Source organism: Asparagus officinalis, chromosome 3 (assembly GCF_001876935.1).
Source record: "Asparagus officinalis chromosome 3, Aspof.V1, whole genome shotgun sequence".
Classification (NCBI taxonomy): Eukaryota; Viridiplantae; Streptophyta; class Magnoliopsida; order Asparagales; family Asparagaceae; genus Asparagus; species Asparagus officinalis.
In genome coordinates this window covers 3,088,988-3,112,497 of record NC_033796.1, presented here as the reverse complement: position 1 = coordinate 3,112,497, position 23,510 = coordinate 3,088,988, and the positions used below count along the sequence as shown (strand labels likewise).

Here is a 23,510-nt window from a genome sequence, read left to right as displayed (position 1 = left end):
GGTTAAATTTCTCAGCGATACAGATGTTAGATGGTTGAATATGGATAATATTGTCAAGTTTAATAGGCATTCTGTTTCGGTATATGACAATGAGGACGAGAAGCCTCCAGTGGGTCGTGGACTAAACAAGGCAGCTGAAGTAACTCTTATCCTTCAACTGAACTTGTTTGGTTCAAGGCAACTGGACTTGGATAAAATCATTACCAGTTTGAGGAAAAGCAGCGAAAGACAGGGAGCTGAGTTTCTTTCATTTGACTGCCGGACCGGTGAGTGGAAATTTTTGGTTCAACATTTCAGTAGGTTTGGATTGGATGACGATGAAGAAGATGATATTGTCATGGATGATGTTGTCGTTCATTCAAGCGCAGCACAACGCGCTCACCTCGGGCTTGATCCTGTGAAGATGCAGGAAATGAGAATGTTGATGTTTCCTGGAGATGAAGAGGATGAAGAGCTTCATGATTCATTTTCACCCGACAAGAGATTGTTTGGAAGAGAGTATATTAGAGCAGATTCACCCAGCGCAAGCGGTAAAAGTCCAATGTGTATATCTCCTTTACAAGTTTCCTCACAGAAAACAAACAGTAAGGGCCATAAGTCCCCGTTAAGGAAATCCCCAATACCTTTACTAGAGTACAATGTAAATAATGGGGAATCAAACCCATCAAGAAGCATTTTTATGACAGGCCAAAGCAAAGGTTTGCAAATGAGGGCAGAAAAGGTAAAAGGTTTTAAGCTGGAAGAGAAGCATATGACTCCTCTAAAAGGACAACATTCACATAACGTAGTCGATGCTGCTTTGTTTATGGGGAGATCATTTCGTGTGGGGTGGGGACCGAATGGCACCCTTGTCCACTCTGGCACACCTGTGGGCAATATTGGAACTGGATTGTCTTCTTTGATTCACATAGAAAAAGTTGCAGTCGATCAAATTGTTAGGGATGAAAAGAATAAAGTTAAAGAGGAGCTAGTTGATTTGTGCTTCTCTACGCCCCTAAATCTACATAAGTCATTAGACCGTGAAACCACGGAAGTCAACACTGGGATCTTCAAATTAAACCTGCAAAAAGTTGTATGTAGCAGGATGATGCTATCGGACATATGCCGAGCTTATATTGGAATACTTGAGAAACAACTTGAGGTATCTAATTTAACTACAGCTACTCGTGTGCTTTTGATGCATCAAGTCACAATTTGGGAATTGATTAAAGTTTTGTTCTCAGAGAGAGAAACAATTGGAGACTTGATATCTCAATCTGATGATGATGATGATGATGAGGAAATGATGCTTGATAAGAGGGATGTGTCTTCTGTTGTAGATCCTGAAGCAAGTCCCTTAGTTCGAAGAGCTGGTTTTAGTTATTGGTTGCAAGATAGTGTGTGTCATAAGGTACAGGAGGAAGTGAGTTATTTAAATGATTCGAGTGATTTAGAGCACATACTTGTCCTTCTGACGGGGCGGCAACTAGATGCAGCTGTTGAGCTGGCTTCTTCTAGAGGAGATGTACGGCTAGCTATTTTGCTGAGCCAGGCTGCTGGATCCGTGGTTAATCGGTCTGACATGGCTCGGCAACTTGATCTATGGAGAGATAATGGAATGGACTTCAAATATATTGAGAATGATAGGTTAAAGTTATATGAATTACTTGCGGGTAACATCCAAGGTGCTGTTCAGGATTCTAAAGTTGACTGGAAGAGATTCCTCGGGCTGGTAATGTGGTATCAACTACCGCCTGATACCGCTCTACCTGTCATTTTTCATGCTTATCAGCAACTTCTCACTGAAGGAAGAGCTCCCCCTCCCGTTCCCGTTTACATTGATGAAGGGCCACTTGAAGATGCTGTAGACTGGAGTTCAGGTGACCGCTTTGATATAGCATATTATCTCATGCTTCTTCATGCCAATGGAGACAAGGCATTTGAGCTGCTAAAAACAATGTTCAGTGCCTTTGCTTCGACACATGATCCACTTGATTACCACATGATCTGGCATCAACGTGCAATTTTGGAAGCTATTGGTGTATTTGATTCAAATGATCTTCATGTGCTGGACATGAGTTTCATTTCCCAGTTGCTTCGCCTTGGTCAGTGCCATTGGGCAATTTATGTTGTCATGCACATGCCTCATCTGGAAGAATCTCCCCATATCCATGCCAATCTTATTAAAGAAATTTTATTGCAATACTGTGAAACATGGAATGAACATGAAATACAGCGGCAGTTCATTGAAGACCTTGGAATACCATCAGAATGGTTGCATGAAGCTTTGGTAGGTATCATAAATGTTTTTCATTTGCTTGGCACAATTTTTCCGATAGTATATAATATTTTAAGCTTTAGCTTGTTAGTTAGGTGAAACATCTATTAGCTTTAAGTCTTTCTATTTTTACATTATATACTTGTTACTCCAACATCTTGCTGCCAATAGTTTGACCTAATTTTATTGTGTTGGTGCAGGCAATATATTATCAATACCATCGAGATTTGCCAAAAGCCCTACAACATTTTCTTGAATGCTCAAATTGGCAGAAAGCTCACTCCATTTTCATGACCTCAGTAGCTCATTCATTGTTTTTATCATGTAAGTACGAGTGCAGTGGATGTCTATAATCATATTCAAATGTTACCATCTCATTTGTAGACTATTGTCTATTCGGAAAGTTTTAGCAATAATAAACTATATAAACGCATATTAAGATTTGTACAAGATAAGCACCAACAAGAAGATAAACTTTATGTGGAGGAGAAACCGGACTCTTTTCTCTTGTTGACTAGAAGTTTGGTACTGAATGAATCCATGTATAGTTTGTTCCAAATAAATTGTTGTTTGGTGCATTTGGTTTACATGTCCTTGTCTATCACTAATAATCAAAATTTACAATGAATAATTTCTCTCTAGCAATCAAAGTTGGCTAGAAGTTTGGTACTGAATGAATCCATGTATAGTTTGATCAAAGTTTTCCTGGTTGATCAAATGCTATATCGTAAGGAAATACCTTAAAGCAGATGCTACACAAAAATATGGATAGCGTAGGTATCATCATTATAAGCACCGAAATTTTGAAGCCTTAAATACAAAAGAGACAAAAATAAATGAAATTTGCTTACTTCACATCTCCCTTTGTGGGCTTTTGCTAAATCAATTATGGGTCAACAACGAGTTACGGTCTACTTTTTCCATGGTTCTGAATACAAGTATCACTAGTTCATGTAAGTGAATGCAAATGTTAGATATTTCTTTAGAAATTGTTACTTTTGCAAGAACTTCCTAGTTCCTAGTCCCAGACCTTCCTAATCTCCCCACGTCTAGGAACACGCTTTTCATGTTCTAGTACAAATTTCCCAAGTGGGCTTTTGCTAAATCAATTATAGGTCAACAACGAGTTACTGTCTATTTTTTGCATGTTTCTGAGTACAAGTATCACTACTTCATTTAAGTGAATGCCAAATGTTAGATATTTCTCAAGAACTTGATACTTTTGCAAGACCTTCCTAGTTCCTAGTCCAAGACCTTCCTAATCTCCCTTGGTCTAGGAACATGCTTTTCATGTTTAAGTACAAATTTCCCAGCTTCCCCCTTTGTGGGCTTTCGTTAAATCATATATAGGTCAACAATGAGTTACTGTCTACTTTTTCCATGGTTCTAAATACAAGCATCACTAGCTTATTTAAGTGAATGCCAAATGTTAGATATTTCTCAAGAAAGAGATACTGCTGCAAGACCTTCCTAGTTCCCAGTCCAAGGCCTTCCTAATCTCCCTTGGTCTAGGCACATGCTTTTCATCTTCAAGTCCAACAAACTTCCCAAAAGATTTGTCTGCTATATGACTATTATGATAACATCAATATACATTGTGTTTTGGCACATGGCATTTCTGCTGTATGAATTTCTGGTCTCAATGGTTATAGAAAGAAATTAAAACCGAAAGGCATATGTACTCTTTAACTTCGCACATAAAAGTTATTGTAGAGCGTTCTGCTTTTTGAATTTAGCCTCATGATGCAAACTTTTCTTTTAAAAAATTCAGCTAAACATTCAGAGATATGGAGGATAACAAGCTTAATGGAAGAGCACAAGTCTGAAATTGCTGACTGGGATTTGGGTGCTGGAATCTATATTGATTTCTACACTATAAAAGCCTCTTTGCAAGAAGATGATGCCATGTATGATGCGGTAAGAGATCCAACAGCTTACTTCACTAACACGCATATTGTAAACTAGCACGTAATATTCTTTAATTAATCTGTGGAAGTTAAATTTTCATGTGTAAGATTGAAAGACATTAGTGTTTACATTGGTATTCTGTGTTCTACATAAAAGTTCTTGTGCTACAGAGAGGTCTGACTTGAAATATATGAGCACTTTGTTATTGCTAAACAACCACTACACCTAAGGCTTGGTTTATCAATTAAAATAGTTAGCTGTGAGCAACTTAACCCGTATTATATTTATCTGAGTTAGTATCTTCCTTCTACTACACATTCATGCAGTCTATGAGCAACTGAATCGCTGCCAAAATTCTGCTACAAGATTGTGGGATAAGATATTGGCTGTAGGCTTTTATTATTTCATCAAAAGTACTCAACCAAAATGGGCTGCTTGACTTTTGTTTTTCATCTTTGCAATATTTTATCACTTCTATAAGTTGCCTGCCTAGGATGCCCAAGCCATTATCTTAATTGTTGTTGTGACCGATACTAAGTGTATCTTTTAAGAAGTTTTCCTTTGCCTTATAAAAATTTAATTTTGCAAGTAAGACTAATAGGACCATTTCAATTTCTTGAATCTTTCATTATTGAGCTTTCACTTTGAGAGTATTTTTGACCAAACTTCTGGTGTGTCAGGATCCACTGGAGAAGAAAAACGAAACATGCAGAAATTTCTTTATTCGCTTGAACGATTCATTATTGGTTTGGAAGAACAAGTTACCTGTTGATGCAAGGTAAAGCTATCCAGTAACATGATTTCTTCATTGTTTATGATTATCAATTTATCATCATCATAATAAAATTATTCATCATACTGGAATGGTCAAGTGTCCAGTCAAGTCTCTAAATTATGATTTAACCCAATTTGAAACCGACTCATTTAGTAAAGCTGTCAGACATTTTAATTTGGTCTTCTTAGTCTGATGCTTTTGATACCGGGGAAAGATTTATGTCTGGACGAGATTTTTGTTGACAGATTGCTGAAGAGGTAGGCATAAAATATCAAATATCAGGGGAGGATCATGATCAACTTTTCAGCTAATGTTGATTCATATGACTGACAGCGTATCCTGTTTCTTAAAATAGTATGACATGAATACAAAAATAAGATACTGTTATGTATTAATTGTGTCTACTTTGGTTACTCTGATTAACAAGATAAGCCCAAAGCTGTATTTTTTTACTCATAGGTTTTCTGACCTGACCACTTACAATCTATCTGTCCTGCCAACTTTGTTTCAGGCTCAGGTTGGGTTGAGATTGAAATTTTGCAGTCCTGGAGGGATGAATAGGGTTTATGTTTAGATTTCTCAAAATTCCTTTTTTCTTTCTTTTCGCCCTTTTTCGGGGATGGAGTGGGGGGAGTGAATAAGATTTCTGTAGGAAATTCCCAAAATGCTATAATTTTGATCTTGACACTAAGTTCATGTTATAGATCTGTTGGTTTATGTGATTTATATGATGATTCTATATTTCTAATTATTGAGCACAAGTAGCATCATTCACATACCGGTATATTTTGCTGCACTTCAGCGACTTACTGAGACAAGAACTGTCGCCAATAGTTGCACGCATCTCATGTACCGTGAGATTAGACCAAGATGATTATATCAATAACAGGGATTCTCAGGCAAAGAACCTCAAATTATTTTTTTTTTCTCTGGAATAATTTATGTTAGACTGAGGTGCATGATACACATCTAAAATGCATTTGGAAATGCACATGAAAAATTCTTCTATTTCCATGTCAAGTACTTAATGAATTTGGAGTTCTCTCATTCAGTTGGCCCTTATATGACATGTGACTATTGCCTAAAAACTGGGTTAGAAAAGGCAACAAGTCATTCCAAAGCGGTGTCAAACTAGTCACTACAGTGTGGAGTTTATCCTGAGGTACTTATGGGCAAAACTCTCCTTAAAGCTTCATTTTTTAAGCAACTAAAAACTTGTTTTGATGCCTCTAGGTTAAAAACTAGTCATTACAGTTTTTGTACTAGATCCCTCCACCTGGGTACTTACGGGCAAAACTCTCTTTGGAACTCCATTTTTTCAACAAAAGCAAATTTGTTTTGATGCCTCTAGGTTTAAAGCTTCATTTTTTTATGGGGTAAAAAACTCCCTTTAAGAAGAAATATGGGCATAGAAAATCTAGTGTGTGTGTGTGTATCAATTCTTTTTAACCTTGTTTTTTATTTGGTAATGTTTTTTTTCTTCGAAAATACCTACTTTAAAATAATCTTCTGTAAATTGTTTACACCCTTTTATTGTTTTATGATCTTTAGGTAGTTCAAGTTTAGGCTTTGTTTTTTTTTTAATCTATCTATCCAGTAAACATGTTATAATGAGCTGAATAAAGCAAAGACTATCTGTTATTTGGTTAAATAAGGTCATACTTTTGTTTGGATATGTATATTTGTGAACCAATTAGGTGATAGAAATCTAAATTTGAAATATATTGTATTTTTACATCTCTATTTTTTGGAACAAAATTGTTTTTAACATGATCCATTAGTTATCTTTTTTTAATGTTTCAACTGTTTTTGCCTTTCTAATGTTCTTACCTAAGTGTTATCGAGGCTTAAAGCGCAATGCGGGGCGCAAAGGTCCCTTACGCGCACCATGCGCAAAGCGCACAACGAGGCGCGCGCCTCACTAATTGAGGCGCATAACTCAAACTAATATTTGCCAACATCATAAGACAGAAACATATAAGCAACATATTAGTTACCTACATCCAAAATTATGAGAATATCAACTTAAATCATCAAATTATGCTAACTGAATTTTTAAAGTAATAAAAAAGATACAAGAAACATGTATTTAAATCATCAAATTAAGTGATTAACAATTATGAGCATATGTTTATAAATTGTCACATAAAAGACTAAGAAATATAATTAACAAAGAGGCGCGCGCGAGGCGCACGCGAGGCGCAAGTGAGGCGCACGCGAGGCGCGCGCCTCGCTGCGTGCAGCGCCCCGCCTCGCGTGCGGGCGCATTTCCCCAGGCCGAAGCGCCCCGCGCCCGGGGCGCGCCCGAGGCGCGCGCCTCAATAAGCCTGCTTACCTTATTTTTCAACTTTTTATAATGAACACAAATATTTCCTGTTTCATTTTCCCCCTTGTCTAAATGTTCTAAAAGAAAGCAGAGTTCGCTTTTCTTGTTTATGGTTAGCGCGAAGAGAGATAATTGACTGTTGATGCAAGTAGATGCTGGGTGCACAGAGGTCTGTTGAACAATCATGATGCATCTGAGTGGGGTTCTAATTCATTTCTATGTTCCAAATTAAGTCTGAATGTATTAAGTCAGGCTCCCCCTTCATGTTAACCATTCTACATTTGAATTCACAGACTTCACATTTTATGACACTGAAGGCACTGTACCAAGATTTTTGTTCGATCTCCCAGCTTATACCATGAGTTTTCCCCATGTTCATTAACTTGACTTAACCTTTAAAACTTGAGTTTCATGATTATTTTACTTCCATAACTGGAGCTTGGAGGTATTTTTAGTTTCAAGGATTGTGTCCCTTCAAAGATATTCCATTTAAACCTATTTGCACAGACAGAAGGACAAACACTGTTGATTGCTTTTCAACTGTTTCTCGTCATCAAAACATGTACAGTCTAAGGTTTCGAATGATATCTTGGGGCTAACAGCAAGCCCTGATAAACAAGTAACACCAATAATCGGACTCATACATGCGTCAGCATGGCTGATGCCTGGGTACTAAGAGTGAGAGAGAAGGGTATTTATTCTTTTTCATGGTGCCTAGGATGTTTTAAAAGTTCAGAAAATTTTAAAGCTCAATTGTTAGCAGAAATACAATGTTAAGTTCCATTATGCCTGTTTTTTTGCCAGAACCTGTCAGGTATGTTTTGTTTAAGATTAGCACCTCAGGTTTGTATCACTTGGATTTGTACCACATTTATTATGTTTTGAGACCCCTAGTAGTCTACTTCAGAATTAGAATTGCTGTTCTAACATTCTTCAATCATAATATTGCTAATTCTTCGACGCTAGTTAGTTAAGTGTAATGCTAGCTCCACTGCAATTTTCATACTATTAGCACTGTAAGACTTAGTTCATCCATATAAACCCGTTTGCTATTTACTAGGAAATAATCGACAAGCTGTATCTTGTTGTACCCACACAACAAAACATGAAATTTGCTTGTACAATTGGCATGCACCATTCCTCTAAAACAATCTGCTCAAACTTTCGTGTACTTTGTGCACAGGGCCACCTACTCGAAAATGGCTGAGGAGCTGTGTACTCTACTGGCATCCACGCCTGGCGAGGCATCGACACCAGTAGTTCAAATGAACTGCTTTGAGACGATGCTAAGTGCTCCTATCCCTGAAGACATCCGATCTTATCACTTGCAGGACGCGCTCTCGGTTTTCACCTATTTGCTAGCAGAGACTGCTTCTTGAATTGCATTTTTATCTTCTGTTCTCCTTTTTCCTGTGTAAATTTTATAGCCTGTTGCTGTATCCTATATGAAATTTTGGTATTTTGTGTTGAAAATGATCTAATGTATTTTGTGTTCTCTTTTGGTATGAAATTCATAATAGGATCTCATAGGTTCATGAATTTGGCTTATTTGTTTTTCATTGTTGTTGCTATTTTATATAAGCTGTGTATATCTTCTGCAGCTTCTATTTCTTATAATTTAAGCTTAGTAACTGTTATTTCAAAACTATTGGTAACAAGGAAGAAACAATAGTTTATATTCAATCTTTTATTGTTAGTTGTGTCAATTTTTATTATTCTGCGATTGGGTATAAATATTGTGATACGTAGCGTAAAACCTATGCTCTTTATGAATACTTATGAATATTGTTGTTGACTGGAATATAAATATTCATCATTTGCTTCGTGAGGTGAAACCATAGATCTAAGTGCAAGAAAATATATGATTTTTTTTTTCACTTTAAATATATTTATATTTCAAATTTTTAATGTCATATTTGCGTAGTATTCAGATTCCTTTTCTTTTTAGTTAGCCTTTGTTGTTCTGTTTTTTTTTTTTGGAGTGGGAGTTTTATTAAACCACCGAAACATAAATAGGAATGTAATTTTCCAGGCATAATGGTCCTAAACGCAAAAGTACCCTATAAATGCGATCTCTCCCCTTCATAAAACAGACGAAACCGACTCCGCCATCAAAAACCCTAGCTCCTCCGAACCCCTCGAAACCCTAGAGCGCTCTCGAGCCTTCTCTAATGGCGATGGCGGCAGCAAACCTCAACAAAAAGAGGAAGCCCGATCAAGAATCCGAGCTCCTCCACGAAACCCCGAAGCCCGCCATCTCCTACATCCCCAAACACGACAACTCCGACGACGACTCCGACGACGACATCACCGGCCTCCTCGAACCCCTCAACCGCGACCAGCTCCTCTCTCTTCTCCGCTCCGCCGCCCTCGCCCATCCTCCCACGCTCGCCGCTGTGCGCTCCGTCGCCGACCTCGACCCCTCTCACCGCAAGATCTTCGTCCACGGCCTCGACTACTCCACCACCGCCGAGTCCCTTCNCTGCCGATGACGTTCGAATTGTTACTGATAAGGCCACGGGGAGATCGAAAGGGTACGGATTTATACTGTTTAGGCATCGGAAGTCGGCGAGGAAAGCGCTGAAGCAGCCTCAGAAGCTTATTGATGGGAGGATGACTGGTTGTCAGCTTGCTTCGATGGGTCCTTCTTCTTCGGGGAACGCGGCTACGGCGGCGAACCCTAATTCGGCAGATAATTTGGCGAGGAAAGTTTATGTGGGGAATGTGCACCAGGATATTGATGTTGTGAGATTGAGGGCTTTCTTTGCGCAGTTTGGGGAGATTGAGGAGGGGCCACTGGGGCTCGATAGGGCCACAGGCAAGCCGAAGGGGTTTGCTTTGTTTGTGTACAAGACTTTGGAAGGGGCGAGGAAGGCTTTGGAGGAGCCATCGAAGAATTTCGAGGGGCATTTGCTTAGTTGCAACAGGGCTTCGGATAATAGCAGTAGAGTAGCAACCAGGGGGCCTACAGGACCACAGATGCCTAACCCTGGTTTAAACCCTAGTTTCAATCCTAACCCGAACCCTAACCCTAATTCTATGCAGAATGTGGCGGCGGCCATTACTGGGTCAGAGTTTGATGCAGCCGAATGCATTGCTGGCAATGCTGGCGGCTGTTCAGCAGAACCCGGCAGTTCTTGCCTCATTGAATCAAGCAGCGCTGACTGCAGCTTTTGGAGGAGGTGCAGTGCAAAATGTTGCTTCTGCTGCTCCGGGAGTTCAACCGACAGCGGGGATGACCAACCAGGGTTATGGTGGTATGGGGAGTGTTGGGTACCAGCAGAGTGTAGGAGGGTTTCAGGGTCAGCAGGGGATTCAGGGACCACCAGGGTTTCAAGGCCCTCCTGGGTTTCAGAATGCTACTCAGATGGGAGCTCAACAAGCTGGTGCTGGTGCTGCTGCAGGTTCTTATCAGGGCGGGGCAATGGTGCGGCCGCCGGTTGGGCAGATGGGTGGATATGGACAATCTTAGGTAAAGTCCTAGCTGTATATTATTATTATTATTTTGTTGTTGTTGTTCTTGAATAGAGTTGTTTCTTATTATTATTAAATCTTAGGTTGTTCATGATTAGTTTCTTGATTATAAGAATAGTTTGAGTTCGGCCTGTTTAAGTTTGTATATGTGCTCAAAGCCAAGCCTAGTACTAGACACCCTTTAACCGAGTTTCTACATACTATAGAGATATTCGGAGTCTGAAGTATGGATTTTAAATGTATGCCGAGTTAAAAATAATTCATTGTTCTCTAGGTGCAGAGTTTTACAACTTATATAAACTTAAAACTGGAGCTACAAACCTTTTGTTCATGCCATCAAGTTTTAGTTTAGATGAGACTTGAGCCAACTCAAATATTGTTAATTTGGTTGTTGTTCTCTTGGTGCAGAGTTTTACAATTATATAAGCTTAAAACTGGAGCTACAATATAATCTTTTTACGTCTTTCAATTTGATTGAGACTTGAGCCAACTCAAATGTCGTTATATTACTAACTATTGATGGAATTAAGCTCGAGTTTGCTAGTTAGTTATTTGAGTTTTCTTCTCTCTTTTTTTTCTTCTCACATTGAGTGTTACTCATTAAAGCTGTTTTGACTTGAATTTTCTTTTATACTACCTATTCTCCAGATTAAACAAACTTTTGCTAGTTAATGAACGGACAAGATTGAGCTTTTGGTATTATTAAGCTGCACATAGCTGCTCATGTAGTTTTTGCCTAAATTTACAATCACTTGTTTATTGTACTTGGGACTTTGATATGAACCTTTAGAGTCTCTTTGTAGTATTGGTATTATTTTCTGATGCTAATTGGAGACCTTTTTTAGTTTCATATGGAGTTTGTAATTGTTCATCAAGCTGTTCATAATTTGATTGTTTGTTTTATGAACTATTTATTGGACTTGGGTTTGAATTTTTCCTAGTGACTTGAATAGTACGCTTGAGCTTTTGCTAGTTACTTGAATAGTCAAGCTTGGGCTTATTGTATTTTCAAACTCAGTGCAGTGCCTCGTAAACTGCATACTTGAATTTTTAATCGATCCATTGAGTTTGGTATTGCTCTTCTTTCAAATAACAACATTTTCTCAAATGCTAATTTGTGTGCTGCTTTTCTTTTGTTACCCAATTCATGATTGTTCATTGAGCTATGCGACTTGTGTTTTGTTATATTACCGACTATAATTAAGCTTGACATTTCCTAGTTACTTGAACAGACAAACTTCAGCTTTTGGTATTATAAATCTGAGCAGAGCTGCGATGAACTGTCTGCTTGAATTTACAGTCAATTGTTTACTTGGACTTCAGTATGAGTCTTTAGTGCTTTATTTCTTTTATACTACTGGTTTTTTTTCTAATGCTAATTGATATTTTGCTTTGTTCTTAGTTTCACGCTGAGTTCGTGATTATTCATATGGTTTAGAGGTGTGGTGGATTTTGAATCTTGTTGGAGCTCGTAGTGTTGGACTTTGATGAAGCAAGACATGTGAAGGAAAACGGGTGTTCCCTTGCATGTTTTATGTCCTGATTTCGGGTTTTTGTCGTGTTATGGTTTGTGCCCTTATTTGGAGTTGTCTTCCTAGTTTCTCTGTACTGGATACATATACTACCTTTGCCTTTTCTTTGTTGATCTTGGTGGTGCTTTGTAGACTTCTTCTATTAGTGGATTTTGAATGTGTTGGAGCTCGTGGTATTGGACTTTGATGATGCAATACTTGTTTAGAAATAAGTATTATGTTTCTTGTTTTATGTACTGATTTTTTTCCTTTTTAATATATGGTTCCTGCCCTTATTTGTAGTTGTCTTCCTACTTTCTCTGTAGTGGATAATAATACTATCTTTTCTTTCCTTGGTGGGTGCTTTGTAGATTCTTACTGGGGGTTTTCAGAGGTTGATGACCTGTTCAAATTATCTCTTTAAAGTTAAGGTAGATGGTCTGATTTGAATTTTTAAAAAAAGTTTTATAATGTTCAGTACCATGGCATTGTTACCACAGAAAGAAAAAGAACGGTATTAATCACGTGTTTATGTTTTGAGTTACGTATCAGAAATGGACGGATGGTTTGAAATTATTTTGATATTTGATTCTCTCGGTGGCCATTTGATAAATAAGATGTGGAGTTTTTTTTTTTTTTGACTGGAGGATTCAGCTTTGTCAAAACCGTGTGCAACTATTTACGTGTGTGGTAACAGCTTGTTGTTTTCAACTCATCTTTGAGGTTCTGCTAGCCATTAGTCCAAAAGAGAGGCTTAGCTTTCTAACTCTGGCGGAGTTAGTTTTTGCCTTCAAATGCAAATTTCTGAGACAGGCCATCGTTTTATTCTTCATACAATTTAATCTTTTATGGGTTTTGCAATTGTGAAGGAGCTATATGTGTTGCGAACAAACTACTTAATATTTTAACTATGCTGTTACGTGTCCATGATTGATATTTTCCTATATATCTATATATTCCATCATGTTTTTCACCCTTCATTAGGAACCACTGCCTTCATTTTTGGCACTGCACATTGTCTCTGTCTGAATCTTTGTGCAGAATCGTTAAATTTTCAGCAGATAGTTTTTATTAACTTACGTGGGAGCAGGTGAACTATTGGGTTCGTTTGAGTTCAGTGGGTTCAAATATAACTTTGTTGGACATGACCACTCTGGAAAAATACCCGTTCCCCATTGAGACAAGAAATTTGAGCTGAGTAGGTTTTGAAAGGTTTTTCATGTTGGATGGAAAATATATTTTTTGATATTTTGAAAAGGACTGCTTACCCTTTTGCTTTGTAGATTATGGTGCAGCTTGCTGTGCTGGCAATATGAGGGTTTTTTTTGAAGTGTTCAACTGCATTGTCAACTTACATGATTATTCCAGTTGTTTCAGGATTCTAGTGCTCTGTAATTAGTCCTGGAGCTTGTGGTTTGGAAGTCAATCTTTGGACCAACTTTACTGAAAATGAATTCGTTTTGTCGGTTTATCACCTTTGGTGGTTATCGGAATATTTTGGTTATATATTTTCATGTTTTTCCGCCTCTTGTTTCTTTGTCTTCTCTGTTCTTTCTTTCTGGAGTTGTGCCTCTATCAATCATTGTTATGTTTCGTTTCCTTTCCCTTGCTTTTGTGAATTTGTTTGTATCGGTGGCTATAAAGATCTTAATCATTCTTGACACGTGTATATGATACATCAATTTGATTTCTTTTTTTTTTCTTTTATAAATTTATGTGTGCGTGGTTATTTAGCGAGTCGAAGAGGTCAGGTCATCCACGTGTGATTAGTAGTATTCACATGTAGAAACGCCTTTTATGGTTTTAGGAGTGGTTATATGTAGCCATTTATTGAATGCAATGATAAGTTTTTTGAAAGTATCCTGGGGTGGGGAGGGTTCATCCACATTTGTTGTCCTTCGGACATAGGCGGCTAGGAGTTCGAAGGTTGGCGGGGTTCAGGAAAGTGGGACAGCAGCTCAGTTGAATGACAAGATAAGGTTCGGTAATTTTATTGCCAGTTTAGAGTCTTATATTAAAGTTGGAATCAGAGTTTTGATGATTATGTGCTCCAGTTGTCTAGAAATGATTTAGAAATACTCACTCCTAGTATTAATACTAGGACTAGGATTAGACATCCAGCTTGGTTTAGTCTTTGAATTTCCTGTATAAGAAGCACATGGCCAGATTTCTCAGCGTCATCTAAACTGAGTACTAGAGATACAAAAATCTCTTCTTTTAGCCTACCAGCCAGTTACACTATGCCCGATGCCTGTGCTTATCCTACGCCTTCAATGCTTACTTGCCTCGCCATTGGAATCCTTGGGTTCCTTTTTGGAACCTTGTACTAACTTCTTGGATCATAATGGGATTGTGGGCGGCTCCATGCACCTCGCCATTGGAACCCTTGGGTTCCTTTCCGATCCTCAAAAAGTCTTGGTCAGCTCGAAGAGTCGACAGGTCTGGCTTCCCGATTCACTGATCAGAAAGACCAGTGAGGAGTCTAAGATGGCGACTCTGAGAAAGGAAGTCGAAGAGTACGGTGACTTTTTGCTGTTGGAAAACGTCGAAAGAGCGATGTAGCAATTTAATGGCCAAGATGCGTCGATTTTTTTTACATCGAGATTGATGATGTTTATGCTAGGTCGGGTCGACTCTCTCTCTACCCTTGGAAAAATCACCCCCATATCCTTACTTATATATCGGATGCATGAAGAAGGGTCCCTTTCGACTGATCCAAGCACAAGTGGTACGAGCCTCGATTAGGTTTTCTCGGCCGTAAATATTTTGCCTCGTATGCTGTTGGTATGAACGCCCATCATGAAGATGACCAAGCATCATGCGAGTCTGAATGCACACCGTATTCAGAGGAGAAGATTTTGGAGCTCCATGCAAAGGAAATATGCTCGGGTAACCCTGATTTATATATAATCTATTAGATGTTAGAATTTTTGTTTGACAATGTGAAAACGTAGAGAGAGATTTGTATTGAGAAGAAAAAAAAGGGGAAAAAGAAATGCTTTTGAGAATTTGTATTATAGAGTAACTATAAAATTGAAAATTTGGTTTAGAACATACGATGGACGGTTAATGATGCACTATTTTTTTTTTTTTATTGGAAATTGAAGTTTCGTTTTAGAACACATGGTGGACGGTTAATGATGCGCTTGTTTTTTTTTTTTTTTGAAAATGATAGGAACTTAGCTTATTGTATTTATATTACTACTTCATGTTCAAATTCAAAGTGGCCCGGTGAACTATTTACTACTGAAATACACGGAGAAAGTATAATTTTCCCCCCTTTCTGAAAATGCGACAACTGCAACATAAAAATCTATTCCCACTGAAGTAAAAAGAAAAATTATTATACTCTCTTTAAAAGTACGAGTTCGGAAAAATATTTTCTGGGGTTTGGTTAAAATTTTGGGTTGTTTTTCGGAGAAATCATCTTAATAATAGGGTCCAATATGTACGTAAACCACTTTTAAAATGAGTGTTTGTTCTAATCAACTGCTTCTTGGTCAAAAATTTCAATGAAAATCCAAAAAAATATCTTTAAAAAACTCACGCTTCTTGGTCAAAAATTTCAATGAAGATCCAAAAAAATATCTTTAAAAAACTCACACTTACGACACGTGACCAAATTTGTTAATGTTTAAGTCTACATGGTATACAAGTCATGTATCTTAGATGTGCAATTTTAAGATTATTATTATTTTTTTAATTTTCATCAAAATTTAACTAGGAGGTGGTTGATCGAACAAAAACACACTTTAGAGCTGATTTACATATATACTGAAAAATCAAAGATGGTTTCTGTAGAATAACCTTATTTTTAAGGTGCTTTCTAGGCAAATTTTTACAATGAGATGCAATTTGTAATTACTAATTTTAAACATAGTTAGGCTCTTAGCCCAAACGTAAACATAATTTGGCCTTCTAGATAATTAATAATTGTGATTAAGCCACTCGTTAGATAATTAATGATTGTGATTAAGTAGTGGTCTATCTATTATTTTTTTGATAGTGAAGAGGCTTTGAATCTGCTATCATTAATATGATAAAAGCGAACAAGAAGTCTATGATGATGTTAATAAGAAATGGTTTACGACAGATAGTTAGAATTATAATTACAGTTAAAAATGTCATGCTCAAGATATATAATGATATAATACATAAAATGTTATTTTCTGCTTAATACTATGAGGAGCACCAGGAAATCATGAACATGATTGTTCATCAGAATTTGGCAGTACCTAACTTAGAAACTCTTAAAGAATAATATTTGCATTGTTTGACCATCCGTAGAAAAAGTATAGAAGGACAGAAGAGGGGAATAAGGTAGAAAATTGTACTAAAATGTTAGTACCCAAATTGCGGGTAAAGAATGGGCTTGTTTGGATTGAGGGGAATGAGGGTGAAGGGAAGTTAGGGGAACCATTCACCTCCATTCACCTTGTTTGGGAACACTTAGGAGGTGAAGTTAATTCACCTCCATTCACCTTGGTTCACCCCCTAATAGTATAAAAATTGTTACCCCCTAAATTGGGGTGTAACCAAGGGGAAGGGAATTCCCTTCCCTTCCCTTCCTTTCCCTTCCCTTCCCTTCCCTTCCCTTCACTCAGTTTCCCTTAACTTCCCTTCACCCCCTACGAATCCAAACAGGCCCTTAAAGAATAATAATTTGTCGATAGCTTTGAAAAATTACATGTCCCCACTTTGAGAATATAAAATGTTTCAAACAACCCGATATAAAGAGTTTTTTTTTCCGTTAAGCCCTAGAGTATCGACATTACGAACTAAGCTGGTCATAGGTTTGACAAGGTTAAACTATACACTGCTAAAAAATGAGGCATCCTAGACGGAAAATTCCGTCTAGGATACCCAGAATTCCGTCTAGGATGCGTATTCTAGACGGAATTCCGTCTAGAATACGCGTCTAGTTTATTTCCGTCTAGTATGTAGTATTCTAGACGGAAATTCCGTCTAGAATACATCCTAGAGGATGTATTCTAGACGGTTTTGAATTCCGTCGACGGAATTCAAAACCGTCTAGAATACATCCTAGACGGATTATTCTAGACGGAATTTCCGTCTAGAATAATTTATCCTAGACGGAAAAAAATTCCGTCTAGAATAAGTATTCTAGACGGAAATTTCCGTCTAGAAATCTCATTCTAGACGGAATTTGATTTTTTAATTTTTTTTTTATTTTTTTAACTTTTAAAAAACATTCTAGACGGAATTTTAGTATCCTAGACGGAATTTCCGTCTAGAATACTATGCTACAGTAGTTTTTTTTTTTAAGAATCTACTTTGAGTATATGTACACAATATTGAACAACAAAAAATTATATTCATATCCAACACAATCTAATTAATTCCAATATCAAATCCAATTATATTTAAATAATACATTCACCAAAATAGTAGAGATACATAAATTATTTATAAACGTTTACATAAATTATTTACAATGGCTATGACACTGCTAGGAAAGAATGTAATTCATCGATACATGATTAATAATCTATTTGAGTTCCTTTCTGTTCTTCCAGATTTGCTTTCTGTTCTTCCAGATTTGTTTAACATCATCCATCTCCTTCCAGAATGCCTCATAATAGCCAGGAATGCTGCAAAATGAAGAACGGTTATGCATAAGGCAAGGAGTTATCGAAGTAGAGTATCATATTTCTTAGTACAAGCTATTATCTAAAGCTATTATCTAAATCAGTTAGTAGATGAATCCAGCAGGAACAATTTGAGGAATAGTGTTCCACCAAGAATAGTAAAATGGAGAGTTCCTGTACCCAAAACAATTAATATTCAAAGAGCGTGCGATGAGGTACTTAATCTCAAAATGTGTGTATGCAGGAACAATTTTAGCTCCAGGGACAAGCATGGTAAGTATTAAGAATTATAAATTTCTGTTTGTATCATGAACAAATAATAATATCCCGAATGAATTATAAATTTCTGTTTGTATTAATGAAATCATACGAAACCTGAAATCATATGAAACCTACTGTAACATGAATTGCGTACCTGATTTGACATGAAATATACCTGTTTGAGATGAAAATAATCACACAAAACCTGTTTTCCAAGAAAAAAATAAACAAGACCTGTAATAACCTGATTATTCATAAATTTATGAAATACGTACCTGAATTAGCCAAAAAAATTTCTGAAACCTATAAAAACATATAAACGGCCTGAATAGCCATATTTTAGTACATAACATAGCAAATAGCCATCCAGTATATGTGAATTATGACTGTGGGCTCAGAACTTGTTCAATGTCATCATTGTTAGCCATCCAGTGCAATATCAACAGATATTGCAGGTTGCTAATCTCAGAAAAATTAACAATCATCATAGCCTAAATTAAACACCCACAAACAGTATCATAATCAACAAACAGTGCGGAAAATTTGAACACACATAGAACTCCAAGTGACTGAACCCAACAACCAAAAACAGAAGGAACAAAATCAGAAGGAATGAAATCAGCAACCACCAACAACAAGAGACCAGCAACCAGATCAACCAACAACCAGCAACCAGATCAACCAACAACAAGATCAACCAACAACCAGACACAAGATCAACCAACAACCAGACCAACCAACAACCAGACCAACCAACAACCAGCAACAAGTAATGTGTATGTTTGTGATTCATCTGAAACAGAGGTTAATCACCAATTTTCATTTTCATAATATAAATGTACAATGTGAGGAAATGAGGCAACTGAAGGATGATTGCGACCCTACTTTGGATTGTTGGAGACATGAAGCAGCAGAATGTTATCTTGTCTTTTTTTTTCCTTAGCAATAATTTCAGTTTATCCCATTCAACAATGTCCAATTGGACATAATTAAAATAGTCCAGACCTTCAACCAACATTTTTTTTCCCAGAATGATAGAATAAGAAAAAAATCATATATTAGTATATTACTGCATATCTTCTACTGGGTCAATTTAAACTAATGATGCCAAATTCTATTACTTCAATAGCTTCACGTTCATCATGATAATTATATAACATGTGGAGAGATACGATTAGTGAAGCATCATGTTATGCAAACAAGAACAGGCTTGGTGAGGGACTGAAAAAGCAAATAATGGCACATATGCAGCTGAAATTCAGGACAACGGAGTTGCAGCAAGAAGAAGTAATTGAGCTAAAATTCAGATAATTATAGAAAATGAAAAATTGGTTAAGCATGGAATTAGTTTTTGCTGTTTCTCTCTTTCCTTTGACAATGCTCAGTCACAAATTAGATTTCCATCAAGCAAAAAAGAAAAAAGAGGACAGAAAATATGAAGCATATAGATATATACCAACATGAAATATCATAAAAGTCTGAAGAAAAAATTGGCAAGTTCAATTCATAGTAAAACATACCCTGTAATCAGTAAAACATACCCTGTAATCAGTAGAAATGACCGAATACAATGAGCTCTACACCTGAGACGAGGAACAACCAGATACAAGCATATGAATGAAAAATGAACTAAAAACAATAATTAGTCTTTAAAAGATTTCAATGTTATATCAAATTCAACACTTCAAATACCGTAATAGAAAAATTAGGACATCAGTCTCAACTGAGAAGGAAATCTGAGACACTGGAAAAACAAGCTAATCAATTAGTTTACTCCAATATAAGTCAAATTGTTAGTCTGCAGTTAGGACTGATACCAAAAGTATTATTGACATCGGGAATTTTTTTTATATTTTTCACATATTCCAGTTTCAGAAATTAAGTAATTCATTTTACTGCTTTTATGTTCATGAGTAAATTCACAATCTTAAAAACAATATTGACATCCATATTCCCTTGCCTTGAAATTGACTAGGAGACATCAACAACTCTGTGACGACAATATATAAAGTGCATACTGTATTCTCATCTAGAGAACTTCATATCACAATTTTCATTTCCTTATATCTCAAAAACTATGAATTTGGTGTTTTATCACTGTCACGATGATATGTGACAGTTATGGAATATGCTTACTGTTAACAGAGGAACATCTACGCTAACAAAGCCAATAATCAAGTCAGTAGCCAAAATAATTACTTGAAATTACCATAATTATGCTACTAATTAATTACCATAATTATGCATACTGTATTCTAAAATTAAACCCTTAAAATTTCCTAGTGGTAAAATGGGTCTAACTAAAATGTCAATCCGGTAATTTAGCAATTTAGAATGAATCACAATCATCCACTAGATAATCAAAAGTGATAAAAAATAGTAGTCTCCCCAACTTCATATGCTATTTTTTTCCATCGGATTCTTAAAGTTTTACGCTTCTACCTTCCTTTGGATATGATTTTGTTTGTGACTTTTCTAAAAAAAAATCCACCAGAGAGGGGTTCGCAGTTTTCTTCTACCCCTCACGTTATCTCAAAACGAAGCGCACGTATAAGCTTGATAATAAAATCTAGCAAATAACAGGTTACAGTCATTGCGGAATTAAAGCAAACAGGTGGTAGGTAAACTCACTTTGAGACCCTCCTCAATTCGGCAGCCGCCGCTTGCCGCTGACATTCTGTTTCTATTTGTGCGCAATGGAAGGAGGAACTAGCGAGTAGCAAAAAAGATTTGAGTTTTCGGGGCTTTGGTCGATGCCGAATTGGAAAATATTCAAGTACTTGAGAGGCTCTGAGTTCAGCTTTATTTGCTTTAGGGTTTTCATATAGCATTTCAGATCATTGAATCCTGTATAAAATACATAGAGTGAATGAATGTTGATATTTAAGATGTCAAATATAAATGTTGGTCTTTGATATTTTCTGAAGGATAATGAATACTCACAAACTAAGCTGTTGATCAGAATTGATACTTGTAAGGCAGAAACACTAATAAGTTAAAAAAAAACAGAGAGAGAGAGAGAGAGGGTGGCGGGGAGGGGGGGGGGGGATTCGACTTGCAGGCGAAGGCGATCGCCGGTCGATCTGTGTCGGCGACGAGGTAGGTGACGCCGAACTGGCCGCGCGAGCTCGCGGAGGAAGTCGTAGTGGCGCGGACGTCACCAGCGCGTCAAGAGGGCGTTGAGGCACGTGCGCGTGGTGCGGGGGGGCGGGGCGAGAGGCATTAGGGTTGGTTAGGGTTAGGGTTTGGAGTGGGTTCTGTGGCCATGGGGACTCAGAGTTGCCATGGGGTGAGCTTGAGGAGGGAAGGAGAGGAGAGAGGGAGGCGGTGGAGGGAGGAGTAGGAGCTTGGAGTTGAAGATTTTGGGGGATGAGGCGCTGTGTTCCTGAAAATTTAGATTTTAGGGATGAAAATTCCGATTTTGGGGGGAAAGGAGGGCGGCTGGGGTTTTGACGGATTTTTTTTAAAAATGGTCAGTTATTCTAGACGGAAATTTCCGTCTAGAATACATGGTTTTTTTAAAAAAAAAATAAAAAATAAAGAAACCGTCTAGGATACTATTCTAGACGGAATTTTCCGTCTAGAATGTTTTATTATAGACGGAATATTCTAGACGGAAAATTTCCGTCTAGTTTAATACATTCTAGACGTAAAAAATTCCGTCTAGAATATTCCGTCTAGAATACACGATTTTCTACTAGTGATAGAAAGCAGATTATTTGTTCTTCAAATATTAATAGACCGTATTTCTTCTAACATGGCACGCGTTTATAACCCAAATAAAGGGGAGAAATTCAGTCACACAACTATATATATATAGACATAAGCAACATTCATCTAGAACTTATCGGAAGTTATGCATGGGGGGATATAATGAGAAAGATATGGTTGCGAAAATTATATAAATAACATTAATGTAGGACGCTTAACGGACAATTTCATAGAGGATTGTGACAACCACAACCTAAATGCGCATATATACATACTATTAATTTATAGAAAGAACAACCACATCTTCCAATTCAGAAGTCGGATTTGCTAGTCTAAGAGATGTAGACTCAAAGCTAGAATCAAACAAATTGTTGGATAGCAGGTTTCCTAATCTGTTTTAGTAATATGATTCTTAATCTGTTTTGGTAACATGTTATTAGGATTCCTAATCTGTTTTTTTAGTTTTCTGTTTTGATTTTAGGTTTTCAATATATATGGAACGTCTTAGAAGAGATTAGACATCAAAAAAGAGGGTTTTGAGAGAATTCTTCAGAGAGAATATATATGGAACGTCTTAGAAGAGATTAGACATCAAAAAAGAGGGTTTTGAGAGAATTCTTCAGAGAGATCTCAGAGAGATTAGATCCTATTTAATTAGACATCAAAAAAGAGGGTTTTGAGAGAATTCTTCAGAGAGATCTCAGAGAGATTAGATCCTATTTATGGACATTGTAATCTTCGTCAATATTAATCAAAGAATTGTTGGTGTGGCTCCCAAGGACGTAGACACGATTTTCGAACCTCGTTAAATCTGGTGTGTTCTTTCTTGTTTACTTTCCTGTAATTTTTTATCTTTTATTTGCTGTGATTTTTCTTACTTTCCTACTCTCAAACATAAGGTCCGGAAGGGCAAGTGTTCGATTTGATTGTTTCGAATCCTCAACAACTAGTATCAGAGCTTCGTTTAGAAAGATTGTGAGAGAACCATGGCAGAGGAAAGCAAATCTAAGATCGAGAAGTTTGACGGTTCAGACTTCGCCTACTGAAAGTCGTAGATGGAGGATTATCTGTACCAGAAAGACTTGTATCGTCCGTTGATGGGCAAAGCTAAGGGAAAGAAGAAAAAAAGAGTCAGACGAGGATTGAGAGATACTGGATAGGAAGGCTTTAGGGAAAATCCGGTTGTCGCTCGCCAAGACAGTCACATGCAACATATTGAAGGAGAAGACGACAGTGGGACTTATGGAAGTACTCGCAAAGATGTACGAGTAACCGTCTGCCGCAAACAAAGTGCATCTCGTCAAGACACTCTTCAATTTCAAGATGGAAGAAAGACGCTCCTTCACAATGCACCTCAGCGAGTTCAACACGATTGTTGATCAACTCATCTCCGTAGATATCACGTTCGATGACGAAGTGCAAGCCCTATTGATTCTATCACAGTTGTCGGATAATTAGGCAGGTTATGTGACGACAATCAACAATTTGGCAGGGAATGACAAGTTGAAGCTGAGCGAGGTTGTTAGCATGATTCTATCCGAGGAGATTAGAAGAAAATCGTCTGGATCAGAAAGTTCGGGTTCAGTCCTAAATTTTGAGCAACGAGGTAGAAGCTAGAAGAAAGGGGATCAGAATAGAAATCGGTCGAAGTCAAATAAGAAGAGTTCAAACTTGAAAG

General features: G+C 37.2%; 4 protein-coding genes across 9 annotated transcripts in view; 3 read left to right on the top strand and 1 right to left on the bottom strand.

Moving 5' to 3' along the window:
* Nucleotides 1-8,805, top strand: part of LOC109832659 (nuclear pore complex protein NUP96) — a 9,895-nt gene extending 1,090 nt beyond the window's left edge. The window contains 5 exon segments of the mRNA XM_020400053.1: nucleotides 1-2,269; nucleotides 2,458-2,581; nucleotides 4,029-4,174; nucleotides 4,846-4,943; nucleotides 8,450-8,805. The exon segment at nucleotides 1-2,269 is cut by the window's left edge and continues 12 nt beyond it. Of these exon segments, the coding sequence (XP_020255642.1) occupies nucleotides 1-2,269; nucleotides 2,458-2,581; nucleotides 4,029-4,174; nucleotides 4,846-4,943; nucleotides 8,450-8,645 (2,833 nt within the window). The 3' untranslated portion in view covers nucleotides 8,646-8,805.
* On the top strand, nucleotides 9,347-10,341 carry LOC109832502 (UBP1-associated protein 2B-like; the record flags this gene model as incomplete). Its single annotated transcript, XM_020399854.1, is given in 2 exon segments — nucleotides 9,347-9,745; nucleotides 9,747-10,341. Coding segments are annotated over 2 exon segments (903 nt in total), but the record flags the coding sequence as incomplete, so codon positions are not given.
* Nucleotides 10,326-12,550, top strand: LOC109832658 (collagen alpha-2(IV) chain-like). Its single transcript, XM_020400052.1, has 2 exons — nucleotides 10,326-10,738; nucleotides 12,143-12,550. The coding sequence occupies exon 1, from the start codon at nucleotides 10,346-10,348 to the stop codon at nucleotides 10,736-10,738; it is 393 nt and encodes a 130-aa protein (XP_020255641.1). The 5' UTR covers nucleotides 10,326-10,345; the 3' UTR covers nucleotides 12,143-12,550.
* Nucleotides 17,648-21,154, bottom strand: LOC109832657. 6 transcript variants are annotated; one of them, XR_002244836.1, is made up of 5 exons: nucleotides 21,065-21,154; nucleotides 20,753-20,968; nucleotides 19,663-19,704; nucleotides 18,276-18,424; nucleotides 17,648-17,863 (listed from the first exon to the last, which is right to left on the bottom strand). XR_002244836.1 is itself a non-coding variant. In XM_020400048.1 (5 exons), the coding sequence occupies exons 2-5, from the start codon at nucleotides 20,950-20,952 to the stop codon at nucleotides 17,761-17,763; spliced, it is 417 nt and encodes a 138-aa protein (XP_020255637.1). In that variant the 5' UTR covers nucleotides 20,953-20,968; nucleotides 21,065-21,154; the 3' UTR covers nucleotides 17,648-17,760. The 6 variants fall into 6 exon arrangements, 4 of the variants coding, with proteins under 4 accessions (XP_020255637.1, XP_020255638.1, XP_020255639.1 ...); XM_020400048.1 differs by having other exon boundaries at nucleotides 18,276-18,326; nucleotides 19,642-19,704; XM_020400049.1 differs by having other exon boundaries at nucleotides 18,276-18,326.